This window comes from Sminthopsis crassicaudata, chromosome 3, assembly GCF_048593235.1.
Source record: "Sminthopsis crassicaudata isolate SCR6 chromosome 3, ASM4859323v1, whole genome shotgun sequence".
NCBI lineage: Eukaryota > Metazoa > Chordata > Mammalia > Dasyuromorphia > Dasyuridae > Sminthopsis > Sminthopsis crassicaudata.
The window spans coordinates 328,529,877-328,553,765 of NC_133619.1; the positions used below are offsets into that span (position 1 = coordinate 328,529,877).

General features: G+C 34.8%; 1 protein-coding gene across 1 annotated transcript in view; it reads right to left on the reverse strand.

Annotated features, from left to right (window-relative positions):
* The window catches only part of RABL3 (RAB, member of RAS oncogene family like 3), a 67,749-nt gene that overhangs the window by 35,310 nt on the left and 8,550 nt on the right, over positions 1 to 23,889 (reverse strand). Inside the window, exons 2-3 of the mRNA XM_074301344.1 lie at positions 16,913 to 17,004; positions 2,524 to 2,653 (exon numbers count right to left, since the gene is read on the reverse strand). Of these exons, the coding sequence (XP_074157445.1) occupies positions 2,524 to 2,653; positions 16,913 to 17,004 (222 nt within the window). The remainder of the gene's footprint in view (positions 1 to 2,523; positions 2,654 to 16,912; positions 17,005 to 23,889) is intronic.

The window sequence follows — 23,889 nt, forward strand, 5'->3', positions numbered from 1 at the left end:
TAAGGAAAGACAGCAAAGAATATAGAGAATGAATAGTCAGGAAGATCTGAATTTGAATCTCCCCTTTGAAACATAGTACTATGTGCACTGGACAAGTCACTCAAAGAACCCCAGGTAGCTCTTTCACCTGTATGTTGCAAAGAAGATGCTGGTTTGCACCAGTAGAGGAAGTTACTCAGATGGACTTCTCATAATGGATACATCACAAATGCCTGATAACAAGGCAGATATCCAAGTATCCCCATTTTTCAGGTCAGACTAATGTTATAAGTGATGACTCATTACAATTATCCCTTCCAAAATGTGACTTTCCCCAATGTGGTTTCAATATATTGTGAACTGGCATAAGAAATTAGTTGGGAATTTTGTGTGAGTTTTGTAGAAAGTGTAGATAAGCAAAGGTTACCAGATGACAAAGAAAAGTTTAGAAACTCAGAAATGCATAAAGTGTGTGTGTGTATGTGTGCGTGTATCAACCCAAATTTTACAATAAGGCACTGTAAACATCCCATAAAAGAAAAAGAAAAAAAAATCAGACTTCTCTGGCCAAAACATTTTACAGAGATTTTCAAAATTGAAGGAGCACCATGCCCTTGATCTCCATGACAAAGAAGGGAAGACATTCTGACAAAATCTAAGTCTATGGAGCCCAACTAAAATTCACCTCTTCTAAAAAGTGTTTTCTTTACTTATTAACTTTTTTCAATTTTTCTATAAATCTCTATGATCATTCACTTGCTTATATATACTGCCTTGTGGTAATTCCTATATTCCTATGTTCGTTTCTAAAAGGGCAGGGACTGTCCTTTGTTTTGTTTTGTAATCCTATAGCATTTTTGCCTAATTCTATACATGCAGTAGATGCTTAATAAATGCTACTTGAATGTGGGTATGGCACAGTATTATAAAAATTTCTATATTCTAACAAAAAATATAATAAACCTCCTGGAAAATCAGTGACACTTGGGTAACTACAGGTTAGAGAAGGACTCAGGTCAGGGAACTTGTGTCAATAACTGCAATTTAGTTTCAGGATACCTTTAGCTCCCATTAAATTCAATAAACAACAACAAAATGTCTACTAATGTGAGCAGAGCATTATGCTAGATTCTGGGAAAGGTACCAATTTTAGATAAGACAGAGTCCCTGACCTTGTAGAACTGACAATATATATATAAGAAAGACATACATAAATAACTACATTACAAAATAAATAGACAGTAAAGGCAGGAGAGGTAAGGAGGACTATGTAAAACTTGAGGAGGAAGAGATCACTATTGACTGGATAAATCAGGGAAAGATACATGAAGAAGGCAGTGCCTGAGCTGGGCTTTAAAGAACAAACGGGAATACAACCACCAATACAACAAACCATTAAGGTAAGGCTCAGTTTTTTAGAGGAGAAGGAAAGATATTCCAGGCACTGGGAACAGCATTAACTAAAACAGGAAAAGTGCAGGGCACGTACAAGTGACAACCATGAAGGCAGTGTGCTGAAGCATAAAGGAGAACACATAAAGTTGGAAAGGTGGAGTAGCCACCTTTGTAGAGTCTTACACACTAGGTTTACACTGAACTTTATTTAGAAAAGAGGCCCACTGAAAGGTTTTAAGAAAAAAAATTATGCATGAAAAAAATTAATGAGGCAGTGATATTCAGGATGAATTGGAGGGTGAATTCTGAGATTGGAAGCAAGAAGATCACAGCAATGGGAATGGAAAAGAGAGAAGAGTCAAAGAGTTCTGCAATTAGAATCAATAGGCCTTTCTAACTAATATCATGTGATGAGTGGGGAAGAGTCAAGGATAATAAGGTCTCAAACACAAGACGTTGGGTGAATGACAGTTCCCTGACTAAAAAAAAAAAAAAAAAAAAAAAAAAAAAAAAAAAAAAGCATTAGGAGTATTAACTTTTAGAGAAAAGGGCAGAAAACTCAAATATTGGATTAGAAGTGCTGCTGAGAAAGACATATCTAGGTAGAAATATTCTTCTGGGCAGTTAGAAATATGGGTTTGGGGCTTAACTATCTGCTAAGAAGAGATCTGCCAGAAGAGTGCCAAAAGCACAAAGGGATGAGGAAAAAATCCTGAAGAACAGCCAGCTTAAGGACATGAATGGGGTGAGGATGCAATGAAGGTGTCATGTAAAAAAAAAAAACTTTTTTTTTTTTTTTTTTTCTGCAGAGATGGTAAATCTACAGGTATGGTATATTTACATGTTGTTGTTGTTGTTGTTTTTTTCAATATATTACATTTTTACTGATTTTCCTCTCTTTTTCTTTTTCTTTTCTTTTCCTTTTTAAAAAAATTACCTGTTATTTGACATAGATCTCTTAGAGGGGGTAGAATACTAAGAGAAATTTTGATGGTGTAAAAAAATTATCAATATTTATATCAATAAAAATTGATATAAAAAATGACCTCTAAGGCCAAGTGGCATTCCCTATCAGATGATCTCTATTCACAAAGCACACTGGATTAAGTATCTCATTCATACTTGGGGAGTGGAAATCAAATACTTTACCATTTACAGAGTTGAAGAACACTGCCCGTGTGCTTTTCACACTGCTGGCACCGCCCACTGACCCTCCAACATCCCATAGTTCAATATAGAAGGTCTTTTCTTCTGGTGTTCCTTCCTTATAGTCATGAATCTGGCAAGTCAAATAAGGAATTATAGTAATTACTGAATAATGGCTTACATGCACATAATATTTTATGGTTACTGATCATTTCCACATACATCTCCTTGGATGCTCATAACAATCCTATGAGGTAGGCAGGATAGTTGTCATTATCTCCCTTTTGCAAATTAGGAAAACTGGAGAAGGACAATATTAAATGACGTGATCAAGATCCTCCACTAGTAAATGGTGGAACCAAGACTGTAACCTAGATTTTGTGACAAGCAAATAGCTTGCTTCTCTACATAGTCCTCTGATTCACGCTTCTTCTTAGTGTATCCTATAAAATCACTACCCAATGTGTTTAAATTTCCTTATACAAAAAATTAAATAAATAATAGCAAACTCCACAACAAGTTTCAAATAATGGGATCTAGAGTTCAGTTTTCCCACCATGTACCTTAAGGCTAGAAATAAAGAATTATAGACGCAACAGTTGAAGCTATGAAAGGGAATAAAACTGCCAGGAGACCAAATTTGAAGAAGGAAGAGTAAAGACAGAATCTTGGATACCACCTATGTAATAAGGTCCAACAGACAGAAAGGAATGATTTGGTGATGTTAGTGACAGAAGTCAGAAGGGTAACAGTTAGAAGAACACAGTATGGACACACTATATTCAAAACACTTAAGACTTATATACCATTCTTTAGTATTTGATAAGATGGTCAACTTCATCTTTCCAGAACTTAACTACATGGCAATTTCTTCTTTGTGTACCTCTATCTGGTAATCTGACTTTTCTGAAAAATTCAAAACATCAAACCTTAGAAGGGCCTCAGAGTTCTCTGAGTCCAAGTCCTGAGAAGTAATCTTCCTTACAATATCTCTGATAAAAGAGACACCCAGTGACTGGGAGCACACTGCCTCCTGTGGTAGACCGCTCTATCTTAGGATGGCCTTTCTTTAGGTCTCAATACTGTCCCCATTTCTATGTATTGGGGCCAAGCAGGATAGATATAATTCCTCTCCTTACATGACATTTCTTCAAATATTTCCAAGACTGTTATCAGAAAGATAAAAGTATGCACAGAATGATTTTACATACATATATACACATATGTATAGAAATACATACATATTTATGTCTAATGGTAGCCATCTCTAGTATGGGGTAGGGATAAGGAGAAATGGAAGAAAAAAAAAGCAATTTAGAGGATAATTTCACTTTTTGCAGATGATATGATGGTATACTTAAAAGAACCCCAGGGAATCAACTAAAAAACTATTAGAAATAATCTACAACTTTAGCAAAGTTGTAAGATACAAAATAAATCCATATAAATCATCAGCATTTTTATAATCACTAACAAAATCCAACAACAAGAGATAAAGCTTAAAAAAATAACAACAATCCAAGAAAACCAGGAAGATTACAAAAAGAAAGTCAACCTACTAGAAAAGGAGATCCAAAATCTTAAGGAAGAGCATGACTCCTTGAAAACTACAACTGTATAAGGACAAGCCAGCAAAGGTATAAGAGACCAAGAAATAATCAAACAAAATAGAAAGAATAAAAAAAAAAAAAGAAGAAGAGAATGTGAACCATATCATAAGAAAAATGACTGACCTGGAGAACAAATTAAGAAGAGACAAATATTTTTGTATATTTGTGGGTGTCTTTCCCTCCTTTAAGATCTCTGGGATAAAAATGTTTATGATAGCCCTTTTTGTAGTGGCAAGAAACTGGAAACTGAGTGGATGCCCCATCAGTTGAAGAACGGCTGAATAAGTTATAGTATACGAATGCTATGGAATATTATTGTTCTATAAGAAACAACCAGCAAGATGATTTCAGAGAGGCCTGGAGAGACATGAACTGATGCTGAGTGAAATACGCAGAACCAGCAGATCATTATATAGGGAAACAAGAAGGCTATAAGATAATCAATTCTGACAGACGTGTCTCTCTTCAACAATGAGATGATTCAAACCAGTTCCAATTGTTCAGTGATGAAGAGATCCATCTACACCCAGAGAAAGGACTGTGGGAACAGAGTGTGGAACACAACATAGCATTCTCCCTCTTCCTATTGTTGTTGTTGTTTGCTTGCATTTTTGTCTTCTTTCTCAGGTTTTCTTTCCCTTCTTGATCTGATTTTTTTCTTGTTCAGCAAGAAAACTTTATAAATATGTATACATATATTGAATTTAACATAAATTGAATATTTATCATGTATTGGACTACCTGCCATCTAGGGGAGGGGGTGGGGAAGGAGGGAAAAATTTGGAACAAAAAGTTTTGCAAGGGTCAGTGTTGAAAAAATTACGTATGCATATGTTTTGTAAATAAAAAGATATGATATTTAAAAAAAAAAAAAGAACCTCTTTGGGATATAAGCCCAGTAGAAACACAGCTGAATCAAAGGGTATGTATGCACAGTTTGATAGTCTTTTGGGCTTAGTTCCAATTGCTTTCCAGAATGCAGTTAGTTTGGGAGTAGCTTGAAAGAACTGACATAGAGGAATTAGACTGAGAAAAAGGCTGGTAGTTCTGGAACCCTACTCTCATTGGAAATGGGTTAAAGAGGGAATAAGATATTTATATATCTAGAAGGATATAAAGTTCCTCTAAATTCAGGAAGAAAAAAAGAGGCTGGGGGAGAGGGAGGAAGAGGATAATAGAGAGATTTTTAGATCTGACTCATATCAGATCAGGATTAAAGAGAGAATAACATACATTTAGAAAGGAACAGAAGTCTTCTAAATTTATAAAGAAGTAAGAAGGTGAGGAAATAAGATAAGATGGGGATGGGATAAAACAATATATTTGGAAAATTATAAAAAATGTTTTCTAGCATCAGAAAGAAACAAAAGGGCAAGGGGAAAGAAAGAGTGGGGAAGAGAATAAGGGAAAAATTCTTGGAAGCGAGGTAATTTAAGTAACAGGAGGACTAAAGCAGAGGAGTCAAAAGAGGTAGGAAGTGAGAGATATACACAAACATAAAGATCAGGAGTAGAATTTATTATGTTAAAAAAAGCAGGTGTAGTAATCCTGATCTCAAAGTTAAAGCTAAGATATTTAATCAAAAGAAAAAATAGAGAAACTACATTTGAAATAACCAGGTTGGAATATTACTGTGATATATGGAATGATGAATTGTGTGGAGTTAGAAAAACTTGGACTGATAAAGATATTACCCATCTTCAGAGAAACAAAAGCCAAATCCATAGTACAGTCTTACATAGAAGCATATGAATGTTTATATATGTATATACACATATATGTATATATGAACTGTATATGTACATATGCATGTGTGTTTATTTCTACACTTAATTGCAACCTTCTTGAGGCAAGTAGGGAAAGAAGGGAAGAAAAGAGAATAAAGTAAAAAGTAAACAACAGAAAACAAAAGAAAATCTACAAGAAAGCAAAGCAAAGATAAGAGCTTTGAACACAAGTATGTACTATTACATATTTTTAAAAAATAAATATTTATTGTTTTGTATTTTAAAGCCTCTCTGTTCTGCTGTGTACACAGCAATGATTTCTTTTTCTTTTACTATTTTGTATGTATGTTTAAAATAAATAATTATTTGTAAAATACATTTTTTAAAAAATACCTTTATTCTGCTTGGTGCTAAGACAGAACTGTGATCAATGGGGAAAAGTCCTGGGAAAATAGAATCCTGCTTTACATAAAGAAAGGGAACAATAAGGATTGTTGAAAAATAAACTGGTGATAGAACTTTGTAAGGCAGAATGCTGCATTTGGAAGCTAAAAAGATTCCTACTACAAAAACTTTTTGGGGGGAGGAGGGACTTTTTTTTTTTCATGTTTTCATAGTATTTTATTTTTCCAAATACTTGGAAAGATAGTTTCCAACATTCACCTTTTCAAAACCTCGTGTTCCAATTTTTTCTCCCTCTCTCCCCTTCTTCCCCCTCACCAAGATAGCAAGCAATCTGATATAGTGCAGTTCTTTTAAACATTTCCATAGTCATCATGCCAAGCAAGAAAAATCAGATTAAAAGGGAAAAAATAATGAGAAAGAAAAAATAAGCAAGCAACAATAATAACAAAAGTGAAAATAGTATGCTGTGACCCACATTCTGTCTCCATAGTTCTCTCTCCAGATGTGATTGGCATTTTTCATCATGTCTATTGGAACTGCCTTGATTCACCTCACTGATGAAAAGAGCCAAGTCTATCATAGTTGAACATCGCATAATCTTGTTACTGTGTACAGCATTCTTGGTTCTGCTCACTTCACTTCAAAATACTTTTAAGTACTTTTTAAAAGTATTTTTTGAAATCCTACCTCAGACATATACAAGTTGTAATCTCTAATAAATCATTAATATAGTCTAACAACAAGTCTAACAACTTCTTTTATCCTGTTTCCTCATCTATATAATAGGGATAATAATAACATGAACCTCACAGAGTTGTTGTGAGAATCAAAATGAATTAAATAATTATAAAGTACTTATAAACAATAATTATAAAAAAATTAGTTATTATTAGTGATTGTTTCATTATTGAAGGCATTCATATATGGTTTAGCTGACTGGAGTGAAGTTAGATGACCTTCAAATCTAAAAGCCTATAATTCTGTGAAACTAAACCCACACAAATGAAAATGCTTGAGAAATTTGTAAATTTCTTATATGCTATGCAAATATAATGTATTACTATTATTATTGCATTACAGTATAACAACTGATGTTCATTGTGACACTGTTACTAATGAAAGATTAGATTGATTATCCTCTATATGAAGATAGAAAAATATACATAAAAGTTCATATCTTAAATGGTTACAACTTTGGAAAAGCATTGGCTCTTTTTAGCCCTTAAGTTATCTAGATGATTTGATCATCTGGAACAACTCCTTGACTATGAATTCTAGATAAGTAAAGAGTTTATGGTATTCAAGTTAGTACTTTATTGAATAGCACCACCATATAATTCTCAAACTGTTTCATGTAAACCTTCCCTATAAACCCTGCAACTATATGCAATAAGACAGGAGGTAAAGGTCCTTTGAAGGCAGGACTATGTCATATGCTTTCACCAAAACTTCCGAAGCATATTCTAGGCACACAGTAGTTAGCTGCTCCATAAATACTTCCCGTCTTGAACAGACTTTAAATGACATGACTAAATAGTGCCTTGCAGAGCTAACACAGAGCTGTGAGATTATCTCTGATTTCACAAGTGTGAGTAATTTCTATGAGAAAGCCTGATGTTGACATAGTAAGTGGCACCTTATTCAAAGTCATTGCTATCCTAAAAACAGAATGTGGTAAGAACGAATATAAAACAAAAAGAAATGTGCTTTTTATGGAAGGCAGGTCTCAGAGGCCTTGAAATTTATGGTCATTAAAAGATCCTACAGACATTTTTTGGAACGACACAGTACTTCTTCCCAAGCAGCACACAAATGTGCTGTTCATCAAGTGAGAAGAGGCTCCTCAACATCTTCAGTCTGAAGTTGTTATTATTAAGGACCTTCTCATTTACCAAAACCCTTATATTTTTATTAAACACAAATAAGCAGTAAATAAGTTAAATCTTTGTTCCATTTTTTATTAAATTTTAAGTTCCAAACACACACACACACACACACACACACTCACTCTGTATATATACACACACACACACACACACACACACACACACACACACACACACACACACACACATATATAATCATACTATACATACTTTTATCTATCATTTCTTTCTCTGGAAATAGATAACATCTTCCTTCTTAGGGCCTTGGTCAGGACATCTTGATCATTAACAGTTATTCTTCGAAAGCTCTTTTTGGTTTGGTTCACTTCACTCTTACTGTTTCATGCAAGTCTTTCCATACTGTTTTTCAAAATTAACGTGCTAATCATTTCTTATGGTATAGTAGTATCCCAACACAATTATATACTATTACTTGTTCAGCAATTTCCCAATTGATGGGCATTCCCTCAATTTCTATTTCTTTACCACCACAAAGAGAGCTGCTATAAAATATTTTAAAACATATAGGTTCTTTATTTCTTCCCTGATCACCTTGAAAAACAAGACTTAATAGTGGTTTTGCTGGGTCAAAGAATATACAATTTTATAACTCTTTGGGCATAGTTCCAGATTGCTCTCCAATATGATTCAATCAGCTCGCAGTTCCATTAAAAGTGTATTAATGTCCCAGTCATTCCACATCCTCTCCAACAACTGTCATTTTCTCCTTTTATCATTTTAGCCAATCTGTTAGGTTGAGATGATAGGTCAAAGTTCTTTTAATTTTGTATTTCTCTAAACAATAATGATTTAGAGCATTTTTATATGATTATAGACAGCTTTGATTTCATCAAAAAACTGCATGTTCATATGTTTTTGATCATTTATCAATGGGGAAGGACTCAGTCTTAGAAATTTGACAGTTCTCTACATATTTGAAAAATGAGATCTTTATCAGAGAAACTGTCTATAAATTTTTTCTCTCTCAAATTTCTGATTTCCTTCTAATCTTGTATATATTAGTTTTTATTTGTACAACCCCTTTTCAATTTAATGTAATCAAAAATATCCATTTTACATCTCACAATACTTTCTATCTTCCGTTTATTCATAAATTCTTTTACTATCCATAAGTCTGGTAAGTAATGATTCATGTTCTTCAATTCTTTTTTGTAATAATTCTTTATATAGAAGTCATGTTTTCATTTGAACTTTATCTTGATAAATGGCATAAGATATGTCTATACTCAATTTATGGCAGACTGCTTTCCAATTTTCTTAACAAATTTTACTCATGAATTCTTATCCTTCAAAGCTTAAATCTTTACTATTGTCAAACCCATGGTTATTATGATCATTTACTACTATGTACTATATGTCCACTTGTTCCACTGAACCATGTTTCTATTTCTTATCCAGTACCTGATAGGTTTTGATCAATGCTACTTTCTAATTTAGTTTAAGATCTGGTATTGCCAAACCTTCCTTCACATATTTTTTTTTCATTAATTCCTTTGATATTCTTGACCTTTTGTTCTTTGAAATGAATTCTGTATTATTTTTTCTAGCTCAATGAAATAGCTTTGGCAATTTAATTGGAACAACATTAAATAAGTAGATTAGGTTAGGTAGAGTTGTTACTTTTGTCATGTTGGCTTTGCCTACCTATGAACAATTACTACTTCTATAATTACGTTCATGTCATTCCTGGGTTTGTTTTGGCAGGTATACTCACAAATATTATATGCTGTCTATGTTTATTTTAAATGAGGTATCTCTTCTTCCAGGGTTGTGTGGGTAATATATAGAAATGCTGATGATTTTATGTAGGTCTATTTTATATCCTGTTTGTACAAAAATTATTATTTTCATTAGCTTTTTAGATGAATCTCTAGGATTTTCCAAGTATATCATCCTATCACCTGCAGAAAGATATTACTTCATTGCCCATTTTGATTTTTTCAATTACTTTTTTCTCTTATTATCATTTCTTTTTTTTTTAAATAGTTTTTATTTACCAGATATTTGCATGGGTAATTTTACAACATTGACAATTGCCAAACCATTTGTTCCAATTTTTCTCCTCCTTTCCTCCCCCACCCCCAGATAGCTGGTCGACCAATACATGTTAAATATGTTAGAGTATAAATTAAATACAATATATGTATACATGTCCAAACAGTTGTTTTGCTGAACAAAAAGAATCGGACTTTGAAAAAGTGTACAATTAGCCTGTGAAGGAAATCCAAAATGCAGGCGGACAAAATTAGAGGGATTGGAAATTCTATGTAGTGGTTCATAGTCATCTCCCAGAGTTCTTTCGCTGAGTGTAGCTGGTTCAGTTCATCACTGCTCTATTGGAACTGATTTGGTTCATCTCATTGTTGAAGAGGGCCACGTCCATCAGAATTGATCATCATACAGTATTGTTGTTTAAGTATATAATGATCTCCTGGTCCTGATCATTTCACTCAGCATCAGTTCATGTAAGTCTCTCCAGGCCTTTCTGAAATCTTCCTGTTGGTCATTTCTTATAGAATAATATCTTATTATCATTTCTAATATAATATTGAATAATATTGGTGATAATAGGCATCTATGTTTCACTCCTTATGTACTAGTTAGGGTTCTAGTTTATTCTCATTACAAATAATGCTAGCTGATGTTTTTAGATAGATGCTTCTTAACATTTTAAGGAAAAATTTATTTGTACTTATGATTTCAATAATTTTTTCAAAAATAGAAATGAGTATTGTATTTTGTCAAAAGTGTTATCTACATCTATTGTTATAATTATAGGATTTCTTTGTTTCATTTTAAGTTGTATGTTTTTGTAATTTTGAAAAAAAAATTACTGACAGAAATTGGATACTCTAATAAGAACACAGGATGGAGCAAGTGTTCTCCAATATATTCAGTCAAGGAACTATGTCTACTGAATCACACTTTTATATGCCCTTTTCAAGCCCAGGCAAAATCAGAATACTTTTGTGGGAGAGATTGAGCAAAGGAAGCAGTGTATCAATGCTAAGGTAGTACAAAAGGATGGCTGCTATCACTTCTGATGAATATCCTGATCTCTCTCTACTGTTTTCCTTACTCTGCTATTTGTTATACTTCCCTGACAGTATTTCAACACCCACTGGGGTGTGCAATTCTTTGACTATTAACCCTCAGCTGGATATACTTGGTTTTGTGCCCAGATAGTTCACCATACTTGCCATCTCAAAATTTATTTGATGAAAATCTCATCATCTTTCCCTGAAGTCTCAGAGGAAGAAGTTGGCCCTTCTCTTTTCCAAAACTAACTTCTTCATGAATTTTATTATCTAGCCCATCTTTGTAATTATTTTTTCAAGCTCTCTTCCACTGATCTTCTCTATCTTGAAACAATAAGTTATCTTTATGAGAAGAGAAAAAAACCCACATCTTCAATTCATCTATTGTCCCTCTAACCCAAAAGTTTTTAATCTTTTCTGTGTCATGGACCTTTCTGGCAAACTGGCGGAACCACTGGACCTTTATCTGCATAATTTTTATTTATTTTTTGCTGAGGCAATTGGGGCTAAGTGACTTGCCCAGGATCTCATAACTATTAAGTGTTATATGTCTCAAGTTGGATTTGGACTTCAGTTTTCCTGACTCCAGTGTCAATGCTCTTGTCACTGTGCCATTTAGCTGATTCTGCATAATGTTTTTAAATGTACAAAATACATATATTTTACAAAGTAATCCAATGGTAGTAAGAAACATATTTTAAAATAGTATTTCCTTGCTCTTTTGTACTTATAACATCCAGTACATACAAATCTCCTTTTTAGCTTTGATTTTCATTTTTCTCAGTTAAGATTTCTCGCTGCATCCAGGGCCATCTCTAGTTATCCTGATCTAGATCTTGCCACTGGACCCAGATGGCTCTGGGGGACAGAATAAAGCTAGTGATCTTGCACATCCTTGCTTCATTTAAATCCAATTTACTTGTGAGTAATGACATCACCTTTCCAATGTCATGGTCCTGTTCAAGAACCAAAGACAAACAACAATAAAAAGCATTTTTTAAAAAATTGTCTCTCTCGACCTTCTCCCTCCCATAACGGGAAAACATATAGAAAGAAAAGGAAGGAAGAAAGAAAGATAGAAAAGAAGGAAAGGAGAGAGGAAGGGAAAAAAAAGGAAGGGAGGAAGGAAAAGAGGAAAATCTGATAAAACAAATTCCCCCAGTAACCATGTCCACTTCAGTACTTCCTATGGCACAATAATAATGTAATACCTTCATATGTCATAATTTGTGTAGCCATTCTCCAACATGAGGATATACCTTAGTTTCCAGTTTATGGTCACTAAGAAAAGAGCTACTCTAAATGTTTTTGTATATGGAGGTCCTGTTTTTCTTTGATTACACTGGAATTTAGGTTTAATGGTAGCTTAAGTAGTTGGATCAAAAGATATGTACAGAATTTAATAACTTTATGGTTAGAATTTTCATTTGCTTTGCATAATGGGAAGACCAATTCACAACTCCATGAAAAGGGCACTAGTGGACCTATTCCCCTTCAATATTTCATTTTTCTTTTTTCTTCATCAGCATAAGTCTTATAGGTGTGAGGTGAAACTTCAGAGTTGCTTTAATTTTTTTCTTTAATTACTTGTTGATTTATAGCATTTCCACCAGGATTGTTGACAGCTCCGCCTTTAAAATTCCCTAATTATATTCGTTGACCATTTGTTTACTGGAGAATAGTTCTTAGTCATATTTTTGAATTGGTTCTTTATATATCTTAGAAATGAGAGCTTTACAAAAGAAATTTGCAACAATGATTTTCCCCCTTCCTGAGTTCTTCTGGTATCTTTGCTCTGGTAATTAAATTATACTAATTAAATTTTAACATTAGATTACGAGAGTCAGGATTAATAAAGGGGGGGGGGTCTGAACAAGATAAAAGTAAAGTAAGGTTTCAAAATTCCATTTATGCAAATTAAAATATATTCCATGTCTATTCCCAGATTATAATTTCAGAAATAACAATATTTTGTATGTTTCATTATCATATAATTAAGGAGACTATACTTTTATCAATTCCAAAATGACAAAAAAAATTCAGGTCCCCATTTTCTTATCTTTGAGATAAGTTTGAACCTACCTTGTAATCAATGTTAATCCAAAGATTTCAGTAATTTTACCTTATTAATTCAACTTATTACTAATACCTCTTGAAATGAAATCGACCATTTTTTTCATGTTGTTCACTTCTAAACTTATTTGGCTTCTCAGGAAAACAGAAATAAATTCAGTGAGATATAACTATTTCCAAGGGAGCTTTGAAAAGTACATTTTAATGAATCTACCTACAGTCTAGAGGGCCTTTCTCACAGGCTCTGATAAAACAGAAGCAATAATGGCAATATGAATCTACTCTAGAAAACATTCATTTCAACTTACTTAGGTAGAAGCATTGCAAAGTCAAATTTCTTCTAGGGAAAAAGTGTTTATTTTGTTATAACAAGTCATAATAACTTAAATTTTCATATAACTTTTTTCCTTTGAAGTGTCATAGAAAAAAAAAATCTATTATATTTTATGTCCCTGGAGAAATGCAATCATTTTAAGGGAATGTGGCAGAAATAATTAAATGTAGATTGTAATACAGAGGAATGAATGGAAGATAATTTTTAACTCATTCCAAGTTCTATTCTTATATATGTATGTATGTATTTCAAAACCACAGATTGTTAGAACTAGAAGGGAAAATTTTAGTCCAACCCTCTAATTTAATAGAAAAGGAAATCGAGGCCAGAAGTAACAACTTACCCACCAGGCAGTTGTGGCTAGAATCCAGGTCTCCTGATTCCTACTTTCATACTACTTTCTTTGCCACCTCTCCCAGGTTTTGTTATGGTGGTGATGGTGGGTTTTTTTTTTTTGGTTTTTTTTTGGTAAATAATACTATTTTTTCCAATTACATGTAAAGACAGTTTTTCAACTTTCATTTTTTTATAAGATTTTTTTAGTTCCAAATTTCCCTTCCTTTTTTTCCCTCCCCATAACAGCAAGCAATCTGAGGTAGGGTATACATGTACAATCATGTTAAATATACTTCTATATTAGTCATGTTGTGAACAAAGAATCAGAACAAAGGGGAAAAAACATGAGAAAGACTTAAAAACAACAGCAGCAAAGTAAAAATAGCATACTTTGATCTACATTCAAACTCCATATTTCTTTTTCTGGATGTGCATGGCATTTTCCATCATAAATGAATTATCTTGAATATATATTAAACACATACCCACATATATATATATAACATATAATATTACATAATGTATGTAATAACATATGTATGTAATATAACATAATATAATCCATATATATCCCTGAACATATTGCTTAAAAGTGTTAAGCTATTCAAAGTTAATCATCACATATTGTTGCTGTAGATGCGCACCATGTTCTTCTAGTTGATGCTACTTTCACTATACCAAATAATCCAATAGACTGCAGATGTAACTTGATTTTTCAAAAAAGAATTGCTGAGTACCAAACAGGCCAAAATAATCAGCCAAATGATATGCAGGAGCTATGGCTTTTCTTACTACTGCTTATGTACTTTCTTAGAGTGAGAACACCTAATTCTATCTTGATTCCTACTTCCTATTCTTTGAGTACAGTGTACTTTCTGTGCAACAGGGAGGGAGAGGCAAGTGCAAAATACTTCTAATATTCCCAGTAAAGCTTGAAGAAGTCTAATTTCTTCCCTCTACATAACATAGATTCTTAAAAGTTAATAATTAATGACAAGAAGTTTTTAGAAGATAAAATCAAAGCTATCTATAATCATATAAAAATGCTCCAACTCATCATTTAGAAAAGTGAAAATTAAAATAACTTTGAGGTACCATTTTACTGATGACAGAAAAGGAAAATGCCAAATGTTGGAGGGGTTGTGGAAAAACAGGGACACTAAAACACTGTTGGTAGAGTTGCAAACCAATCTGACCAATCTGGAGAACAATTCGGAATCATGCCCAAAGGGATATGCAACTGTGCATACTCTTTGACTGAGCAAGATCTGTATTCCAAAGATATCAAAGGAAAATGGAAAGGATCTTTTTGTACAAGAATATTTATAGCAGCTCTATTTGTAATGGCAAAGAACTAGAAATTAAGGGGATGTCTATCAATCGGGGAATGGTTAAGCAAGTTATAGTATATGACTATAATGCAACATTAATGTGCTGTGAAAAAATGACAAGCAAGATGGTTTCAGAATAACCTAGGAAGACTTAATATGAACTGATACAAAGTGAAGTAAGCAGAACCAGAAAACTACCAAACACAGTTATAGAAATATTGTACAATGAAAAATTGTGAATGATTTCACTATTTGCAGGAATACAACGATCTAAGACAATTCTGACTTATAAAGAAAAATGCTTTCCATCTCCTGAGAAAGAATCGATGGAATCTCAATGCAGACTGACCCCTACTTTTTACTATGTTATTCTTATGGTTTTTTTGTCTATCTTTCCTTTTGCAAAATAGCTAATATAAAAATGTTTTGCATGATTGCACATTTACAATCTATATCAAATTGCCTACCTTCTCAAAGACAGGGTTGGGGCTATAGAGGAAGAGAATTTGGAACTCAATTTTTTTAAAAATCAATTTAAAAATCTTTGTTTACATGCAATTGAAAAAAGTTAAATTAAATGAAAAAAAAATTACTATGACAAGCTCCTTGTAATTTAATCCGTCTTCCATGGATTCTTAATGAACAAGGCTGTACTACTCTACTTATAGAATTAAAAGCTTTACCAGTTAGATCTCCAACTTGATTTGAATAAGCTATGTCTCACTAAACCCCCTCCCCCAAGTTATTAAATTAAGGCTAGTCATATTACAAAGCCCCATAAGACTTGCTGGCACATCAACAGGCTTCTAATTAACTTCAGGTCTATTTTACTGAAGTGCCACCTCCTCTTACCCCTTTCTCTATACTGATCTGAAGTATTTCCTCAGAATGGGAAAGGCTAGAATCTCTATTTTAAATATTATGCTCAAAAAAAAATTATGCTCTATGAGACTGGTTGCATGTTTACCCAGTAAGGCTAAAGGAAATATTAGGATCTTCTTCATCTTTCCATGATTTTGGAATGATCCATTTTTGTGCTCTGCTCCCTTTCAGGAACAGGCATCTTTACTCTGTTCCCTTTAATTTATTCAAGCTCTCAGTATGGTAAACACATGAAATTTAGAACAAATTAGTCTCAGCCATGTTTGCTAATACACATAATTGTTTTTGGACTATCCCACAATTAAGACAAAAACTCCCCTTTTCCCAATCCATCATCTTCACTGAAAGCAAGAAAGGGCCAAATCAGGAGAAGTGACCCAACATATTACATAAGGTAATATCTTTGCTAAGGAGATCACAAAGGAATAAACCAGAATTGTGTTCTGTCATACGAACAACTGCACATTCCTCAACCTCATCAGAAACCCCAGGTGTGGACCCAATGACCAGGAAATAAGACTACAACCCCAAACCACAAAACCTGGCAGATCTAGTAACACAATGAAATACATGTGCATTACATAGTACTTTGAGCCAAGTCCTTATCAAAAAGTTCTAGGATTTAACTTATTTAACAGTTTAATTTGAACCTGTAATTTAAAGGTATACAATGAATTCTAAGAGAATTCATTTCCTTAACCTATGAAAACATAGTTTTTTGGAAAAGCTAAAATCTAAAGATTACATACTCGGACATCCACTGAGCAGCCCACGGTCCAGGATGGATTTCCCAACACCTGATTTTGACACAAAAGATGAACAAGTGAAGATTTCCCAACACCTGAAAAAGATAAATACTTCAATTTGTGTGTATATTGGAATCTATCTTCATACCTTTCGGTACAAAATCTTGCCTCTTACTTTAGAGTTTAAAAGCATCCATCTTTTAACTCTTCTCCTATCACTGACATCTCAAAATCTCCCTATAAATGTCTACATCCACCCCTATTCCTTCTCTGTGCCATAGCTAACTTCTTCACTTATGCCTTTTATCCTATTAGCTTCAAGAGCTTTATGCAGTAAGCATTCCCTCCTTCTTCAACTTGCCCCACCTTCCCTTCCTCTCTCTTCAGTTTTTCCTTATTTACTAGTTTCTTCCATACTGTCTAAAAACAAAACCCAATGGTCTATCTTTAAAACAAAACAAAGCAAGGTATTTGTCTTTGACCTTACCTTGTGCCAAGCTATCATCTTCCTTTATCTTTCTTTTTCTTCTCTGCTTAACTTTTAACATGAGTTGTGTCACATCACTGCCTCCACTTGCTACTCATTCACTCCTCAACAATTTAGAATTTGGCTTCTAAACCTACCATGATTGAAACTGTTTTCTTAAGGTCTCCAATGATGTCTTAATTGCTAAATCCAAGTGCTCATTTTTTCCCCAGTCTTCAGTCTCCTTGACCACTGTTCCTTCTGCATTCCCTGTCATCTCCTGGCTTCTATGACACTGATCTCTCCTAGTACTTCTCCTCCTTATAGTACTTCTCCTCCTTATATAATTGCACTTTTTAAAATCTCTTTTGATGGCCTATCATCTGCTTGCCCCTCTAAGAATGGGAGTCCCCAGATTCCGTTACAAGTCCTTTCCTCTTTTATTGCTCTTCTGTGATGACTATATCTGATGGTTTGAATTCAACTATGCCCCATACACTAACTCCAGACATCTATCTGTCCTGTGCTATTCTCACTCCTAAACTCTGGTTTAACTCTGGACTAACAGTCCAGTGGACATCTTATATCCACGCTCACACATTTTTTTAAATCTGGATTACCATAGCCAAAAAACTTATTACCTACTAGAAAACCTACTGATGATGATCTTAGCTGGTAGACTGGTCCTTGGATGGCAGACAATCTTGGAAAACCTGACAGAGCTTGCACCCCTTTAGGAAACCCAGGTCACCTCCCTTCCATGAAGCACCAGAGTAAGACTTCTGGGGTGGAAAAGAAGAGGGCTGATCAAGTCAGAAGGGTAAGGAATAAAAGTTGGACAGGTCAAATGCTCCCCTGATATACGTGAACTACTAGAAGAAATAGACAAAAGCCTTCAGTTAGTGTTGGATGGATTCTCTAAATGGATAGCACCACAGAAAGGACATTGAATTTGAAGTTATAAGACTGAATTTTTTTCCTTGGAGGAGGGGGGAAACAAGACAATCCAGGTTAAGTGACTTGCTCAGGGTCACACAGCTAGTAAGAGTCAAACGACAAGAATAAATGGGGAACCCTGGCCCTGCAACATCCTTCTCCTATGACCCACAGCTAGATAATTCATCTCTTTGAATCTCAGTTTCCTCGTCCAATGATCTCTAAGGTCCCTTTCAGTTCTAAATTCTGTGAGGCTTTTGATGAATGAACAAAAACACTTATGTGCCAATATTTATGACTTTGCCATTTGTAACATGCCCTCCTGGCAGTTACTATTACCAGTCTGTCCAAGGCCCAACAAAGTACCTTTGACCACTGACCTTTGCAGTATCAACTCTATCCGGCTCGCCTTCTCTGAGGCCTTCTAAGGTCTCTGGCCATGATTTCTTGAATCTATAGTTTAATAACCGGTAGCACCCTCAAGAACAGCCACGTGTAAACTTAAAAGCCTTTATTATACCTACTCACATAATACCCTGACTTAATGCCTGACTTGTTAGCTCCCTAGTAAATACCTGGTCTGAAGACCCAAGTGTTCACTACCAAACTCCTTAGCTCTTGGCTATTCATCAGCTTGGCTCAGCTACCCCAGTTAGGGAGCCAGGTTAAAGACTTAAAACAAGAATCACATAAGATGTAGAAGTGGCACTTTGCAGGGTGGAGAGAGATTCCACTCCAAAGGAACTGTAGTTTTTAAGCTTTAAGCACACTTAACTTGTAAACTTTGTCTAATGGTCAAATCAGCCATACTGCTAAAGAATCTGAACTTCATCCATGTAAATATCACTGTTTTAAAAGGAATCAGAGGACGTGAAATTGCAGCAAAATTGAGGAGGAGGATTTGCCCTTGTGCCTAAAGACATTAAGAAGCATCATTTCAGGGATCACTTAGTTACCTCACTTCAAATGCTCATGATGACTAAGCCAATAGATGGCCATTTATTAGCAAGGGATGAAGTTGAGAAATTTTGTGAAAACCTTGATAATATCTTGATTCAGAGAACCTTTCTGGTGACTTCAATGTTTAAGAAAAAAGTTCAACAGCAAGAGCAGTTAGAAAAATAAGAGCCCCTCATCTGTATCTCAGATTTAGGGCTGAGAAATCTTCTAAACCAATCCTCTTGTTTCACAGATAAGGAAATCAAAGCTCAAAGAGGTAAGTGGTTTACTCAAGGTCACTTATGTAAGGCACAACATGAATACTAAAAGAAAGGCGCAATTTTGGGCAAGCACTAAATGAAATCATAAAAAAATGAAGCCGCATTTAACAGGAAATGTCTGGTGACCAGTCATTTCATAATTAACAATCTGTGTGCAGTCACGTCTTTGCCTGGTTAGAGAAAAAGGGGCAAGCATTTACTAAGACCTAAAGCAGAGGCCATCTAACTTAAACAAGCTGATAATAAAATCTGAAAATTTGGAACTAGATAAAAGATAATTCAATTCAACAGGCATTTATTGAATGGCTACTATATACTATGTGTTAGATGCTGGAGATATAAAAAGGAAATGGCTGCTGTCCTAAAGTTGCTTACAGTATACTGGGGAAAAACATGATGTACACAAATAAAAATACAAAATATATACAGGTAAAAATAGAGTTACTTTGGTGGAAGCACCAACACAATCTCTCTCCCCCAAGTCTACAAAAAAGACATCCAATATAATATGATCCAATATGTCATTATAGGGATTTGATAACAAAGGAGGCCATTTTATGCTTAGATGAGGGACATAACCTTTTTCAAATATACAGATGATGCTGAAAGATGTTAATAATAATGATGATGATAAAAATAATAACTGACAGTTCTATTGCATTTACCATGTGCTATATATACTATGCTAAATGCTTTACAATTATTATCTCATTTGATCTTCACAGTAACTCTGAGAGCTAGGTGCTATTAGTATACTCATTTTGCAGATGAAGAAACTGAGGCAATGAACAGTTAAGTGAGTTGGTCAGTCATATAACTAGCCAGTATTTAAGACAGTATCTGAACTCAGACCTTTCTGATTCCAAGTCTAGTACTCTATTCACTTTACTAGTTAGACCATACCTTATTCTTCCCAAACTCAGTCTTTCTCATCATGACTTTCAAACTCTATACTTCCTCACTCAGGCTACATTCTTCCTACTCTAACTACATTCTTCTCTCTTCACAATCTCAACCCTTTAGTTGGAACAAGTCCAACCTGCCTATCCTGTAGTCTTCATGCTTATACCCTGTAAAACTGCAATCCTGGAATTCATCAGTCATCTATCCCCTTTGTGCCTCCTTATGAAAGGAGCTAAGGAGATTCACCCACTGGTAAATCTGTCCACTGTCCATTGCTGCCACCAACCCCTCCTCATCTCACTTTGGGGTCCACTTCAAAATTTAATTAGCTAACCTTAATACCTGGGCACTTAATATAGTTAAGGCAATTCTTTTATTCCATAAGTAATTGTCACCTATTCACCACAACAGCTGTTTTAAATCTCTTCTCAAGACTCCTGCAGCACCTTTCCCCCCTCCCTTCCAGATGAGGTCCTTGCTTTGCACTTCAAAAATAAAGAGTGAAGAAAACAAAGGAAATTGAGGTAATTCACCAAGAGCTCCCTCTTCCCCCTCTTCATCAGACATTCCTGATCATTTCATTCTTAAGTAACGAGGAAATGTCTCTCTCCATCAAGGCTGACTCCTCTACATGTACTCGATCTTAACCCTTCCCATCTTTTCCAAAAATTGGCCCTATTTTTACTCCTCTCTCTCTCCTCTAATTTTCAATCTTTGGTTCCTTCCCTGTTGTCTGCATGTATTCCCAAATCTCTCCCTACTAGGTCTCATCAATCCTGCTATCTATCATTCTGCATCTCCTCTCTATCTTAGACAAACTAATCTAAAGGATCATCTACCCTTGGCTTTCTTTCTTCTTAACCTTCTGCAATCAAACTTCCAGTCTCATTGTTCAATTGATAAATCTCTCTCCAAGTTACAAATGATTTCTTAATTGTCAAAATCTGTCTCCATTATCCAATCCTCATTCTTCTTGATCTCTGCAACATTTGACATATTGACTATTCTCTCCTCCTGGATAAGTGTTTTCAAAACACTTTTTCTTGGTTCTGTTCCTACATTTCTGATTTATTTCTTTCTCGTCTGATAATTCATAATCCATGTCACACCCACTGTTCTAGGATTTCTTATCTTTTCTCACTATATTCACTTGGTGACTCCATGTTCCCATGTTCCCATTTGCATTTTCAGGCTAATGATTCCTAGACTTATCTATCCAGGCCTTGCCTCTGTCCTCCTGCCTCAATAACTGTGTACTAGACATTTCAAACTAACTGTCTAAGAGATAGCTTGAACTTAACATGTCCAAAACAGAACTCATTATCTTTCCCCAAAACCCATCCCCTCTTCCAAACTTCCCTATGACTGTCAAGAGCAGTACCATCCTTCTTGTCATCCATGTTCACAAGCTCAGTGCCATCCTTGACTTCATGCTCATCCTATACATCCAATCAGTTCTCTATGATACCTCTTATCTATGTCTCTCATTCTCAATTAAACCACTGCCACCTCAGATCAGGCTTTCATTAGCTCTCCTCATCTCAAGCCTCTCCCTATTCTACAGATTTTCCAAAAGTCAGCTCTGTTCTCCTACCTCCTCTGAACACCCAAGAAATTCTAGTGGCTATTTGTCACTTCTAAGGGTTAAAAACGAACTCTTCTGCTTTGTATTTGAAGGTTTTTATCATTCTCTGCACCTTCTCTGCACCCTAAAATCCAGCCTCTCCTGATCTAATCTTGTTCCAAATACCCAACTCTCCATCTCGGTGCTTTTGCACAAACCAGTATGATTCCCTGAAAGACAGCCAAAACTTCTGGGAATTCTTGGTTTGCATCAAGACTCAGTTCAGGTGCCCGCTTCTGCATGAAGTCTTTTCTGATGACCTTAGCTGCTAATGTGTTTCTTCCCAAAATGACTGACTGCTGGACACACCCCCCCCCAAATAGGTGATACAGTAAATAAAGTACCAGACCTGGACTCAGGAAGATTTGAGTTCAAATACAGCATCAGACACTTACTAGCTGTGTGACTCTAGTGTTATCTCCCTAATTTACAATGTAGGCACCTTTGAGGAAGGTATTGGTTTATTTTTGTTTTATTATCCATCTCAGCCTTTAGCACAGTGTCTAATAGACATTAAGTGCTTAAAAATGCTATTGATAAATGTATTGAAGAGTCAAAGATAACTATGAGATTCCAAACTTGAGCAAATGGGAAAATGGAAATGCCATCCAAAGAAATTGGGAAATTAGAAAAAGAAGCAGGTTTTGGAGGGGGCAGAGAAAGAATTCTCTTTTAAATATGTTGAATTTGAGATATCTATTAGGCATTCAGGAGATAGCTAACAGGCAGATGATGATGAAAGATTAACGATGAGGTGAGGGACAAGGGCTAGGTTTGGAAGTCATCTGCAGAGTCTGACTCCATGTGAGATAAAGAGATCACTAACTGAAGAAAGGAGAAATTTTAAAAATAGCTAACATTTATTTGGCTCTTTAAGATCTGTGAAGCACGTTACATATTTTATTTCTTTTGAACTTGACAACAACTCTGTAGAACAAGTTTTGTTTCGGAGACAATCCTGACCACACAGCTATTAAGTGTCAATTGTCAGACTGGGTTTGAACTCAGCTCTTCCAGACTTAGTTGCCCTTGGTGGGCTGGGTTTTACTGAAGGGGGATCAGGTTAAGAGAGGTTGAATGACTTTGTTCAGGTTACATACACAACTCTCGTAGGCTGTTTTTGTTCTAGAAGAAGAACATCAGAAAAGTGATGTCTTGGCTTGCAAATGAACTGGACTTAAGTGAGACAGGGCAGTGCAAAGTTACCAGCCTCACCCTCTCCTTCAGAGCAGAATGGGTTCAGTGGCAAGTCATAGGTCAGGATGAGTAGAAATGACCTTGGAGGCAGTGGGAGACCTTGGCCTTTTTAAGCTAAAGTCTTTGCCAGTTCTGTTTGCCTGAGGTAATGCCCAATCAGTGGTTAAGTCTAGGCTAGAAACCAGGCAAAAAAATGGCTTCTTTTACCTACTCAAAATAAAATATGTGTGTATTTATATTATATTATGTTAGATTTATATCATATAATATTTATGTAAATATGTGTGTGTGTGTGTGCACACACACACATCAATCTGAGAGGGGAAGACTTTCAGAGGTTCTGACCAGAATGGAAACAATTGCAATTTACACTCTGACACAAAACCCCCTAGCAATTATTAAGAAATAAAGATATATACACACACATATATATATATGAAAATTTTTTTTTATTTATGTAAAAATAGTAGCTAAAACAAGTTAGCAGAATCTAGCAATTATTTCAGCCAGGAAACAATTTTTTCAATAAAGAGAAATATGGTAGCCAAGGACAACACTTGTTTAGCTAAGAGAACAAACTCATTTCCAAAACATTATGCAGGGAAAAAAGGTTGCCTATTGATTCTGTTAAAAA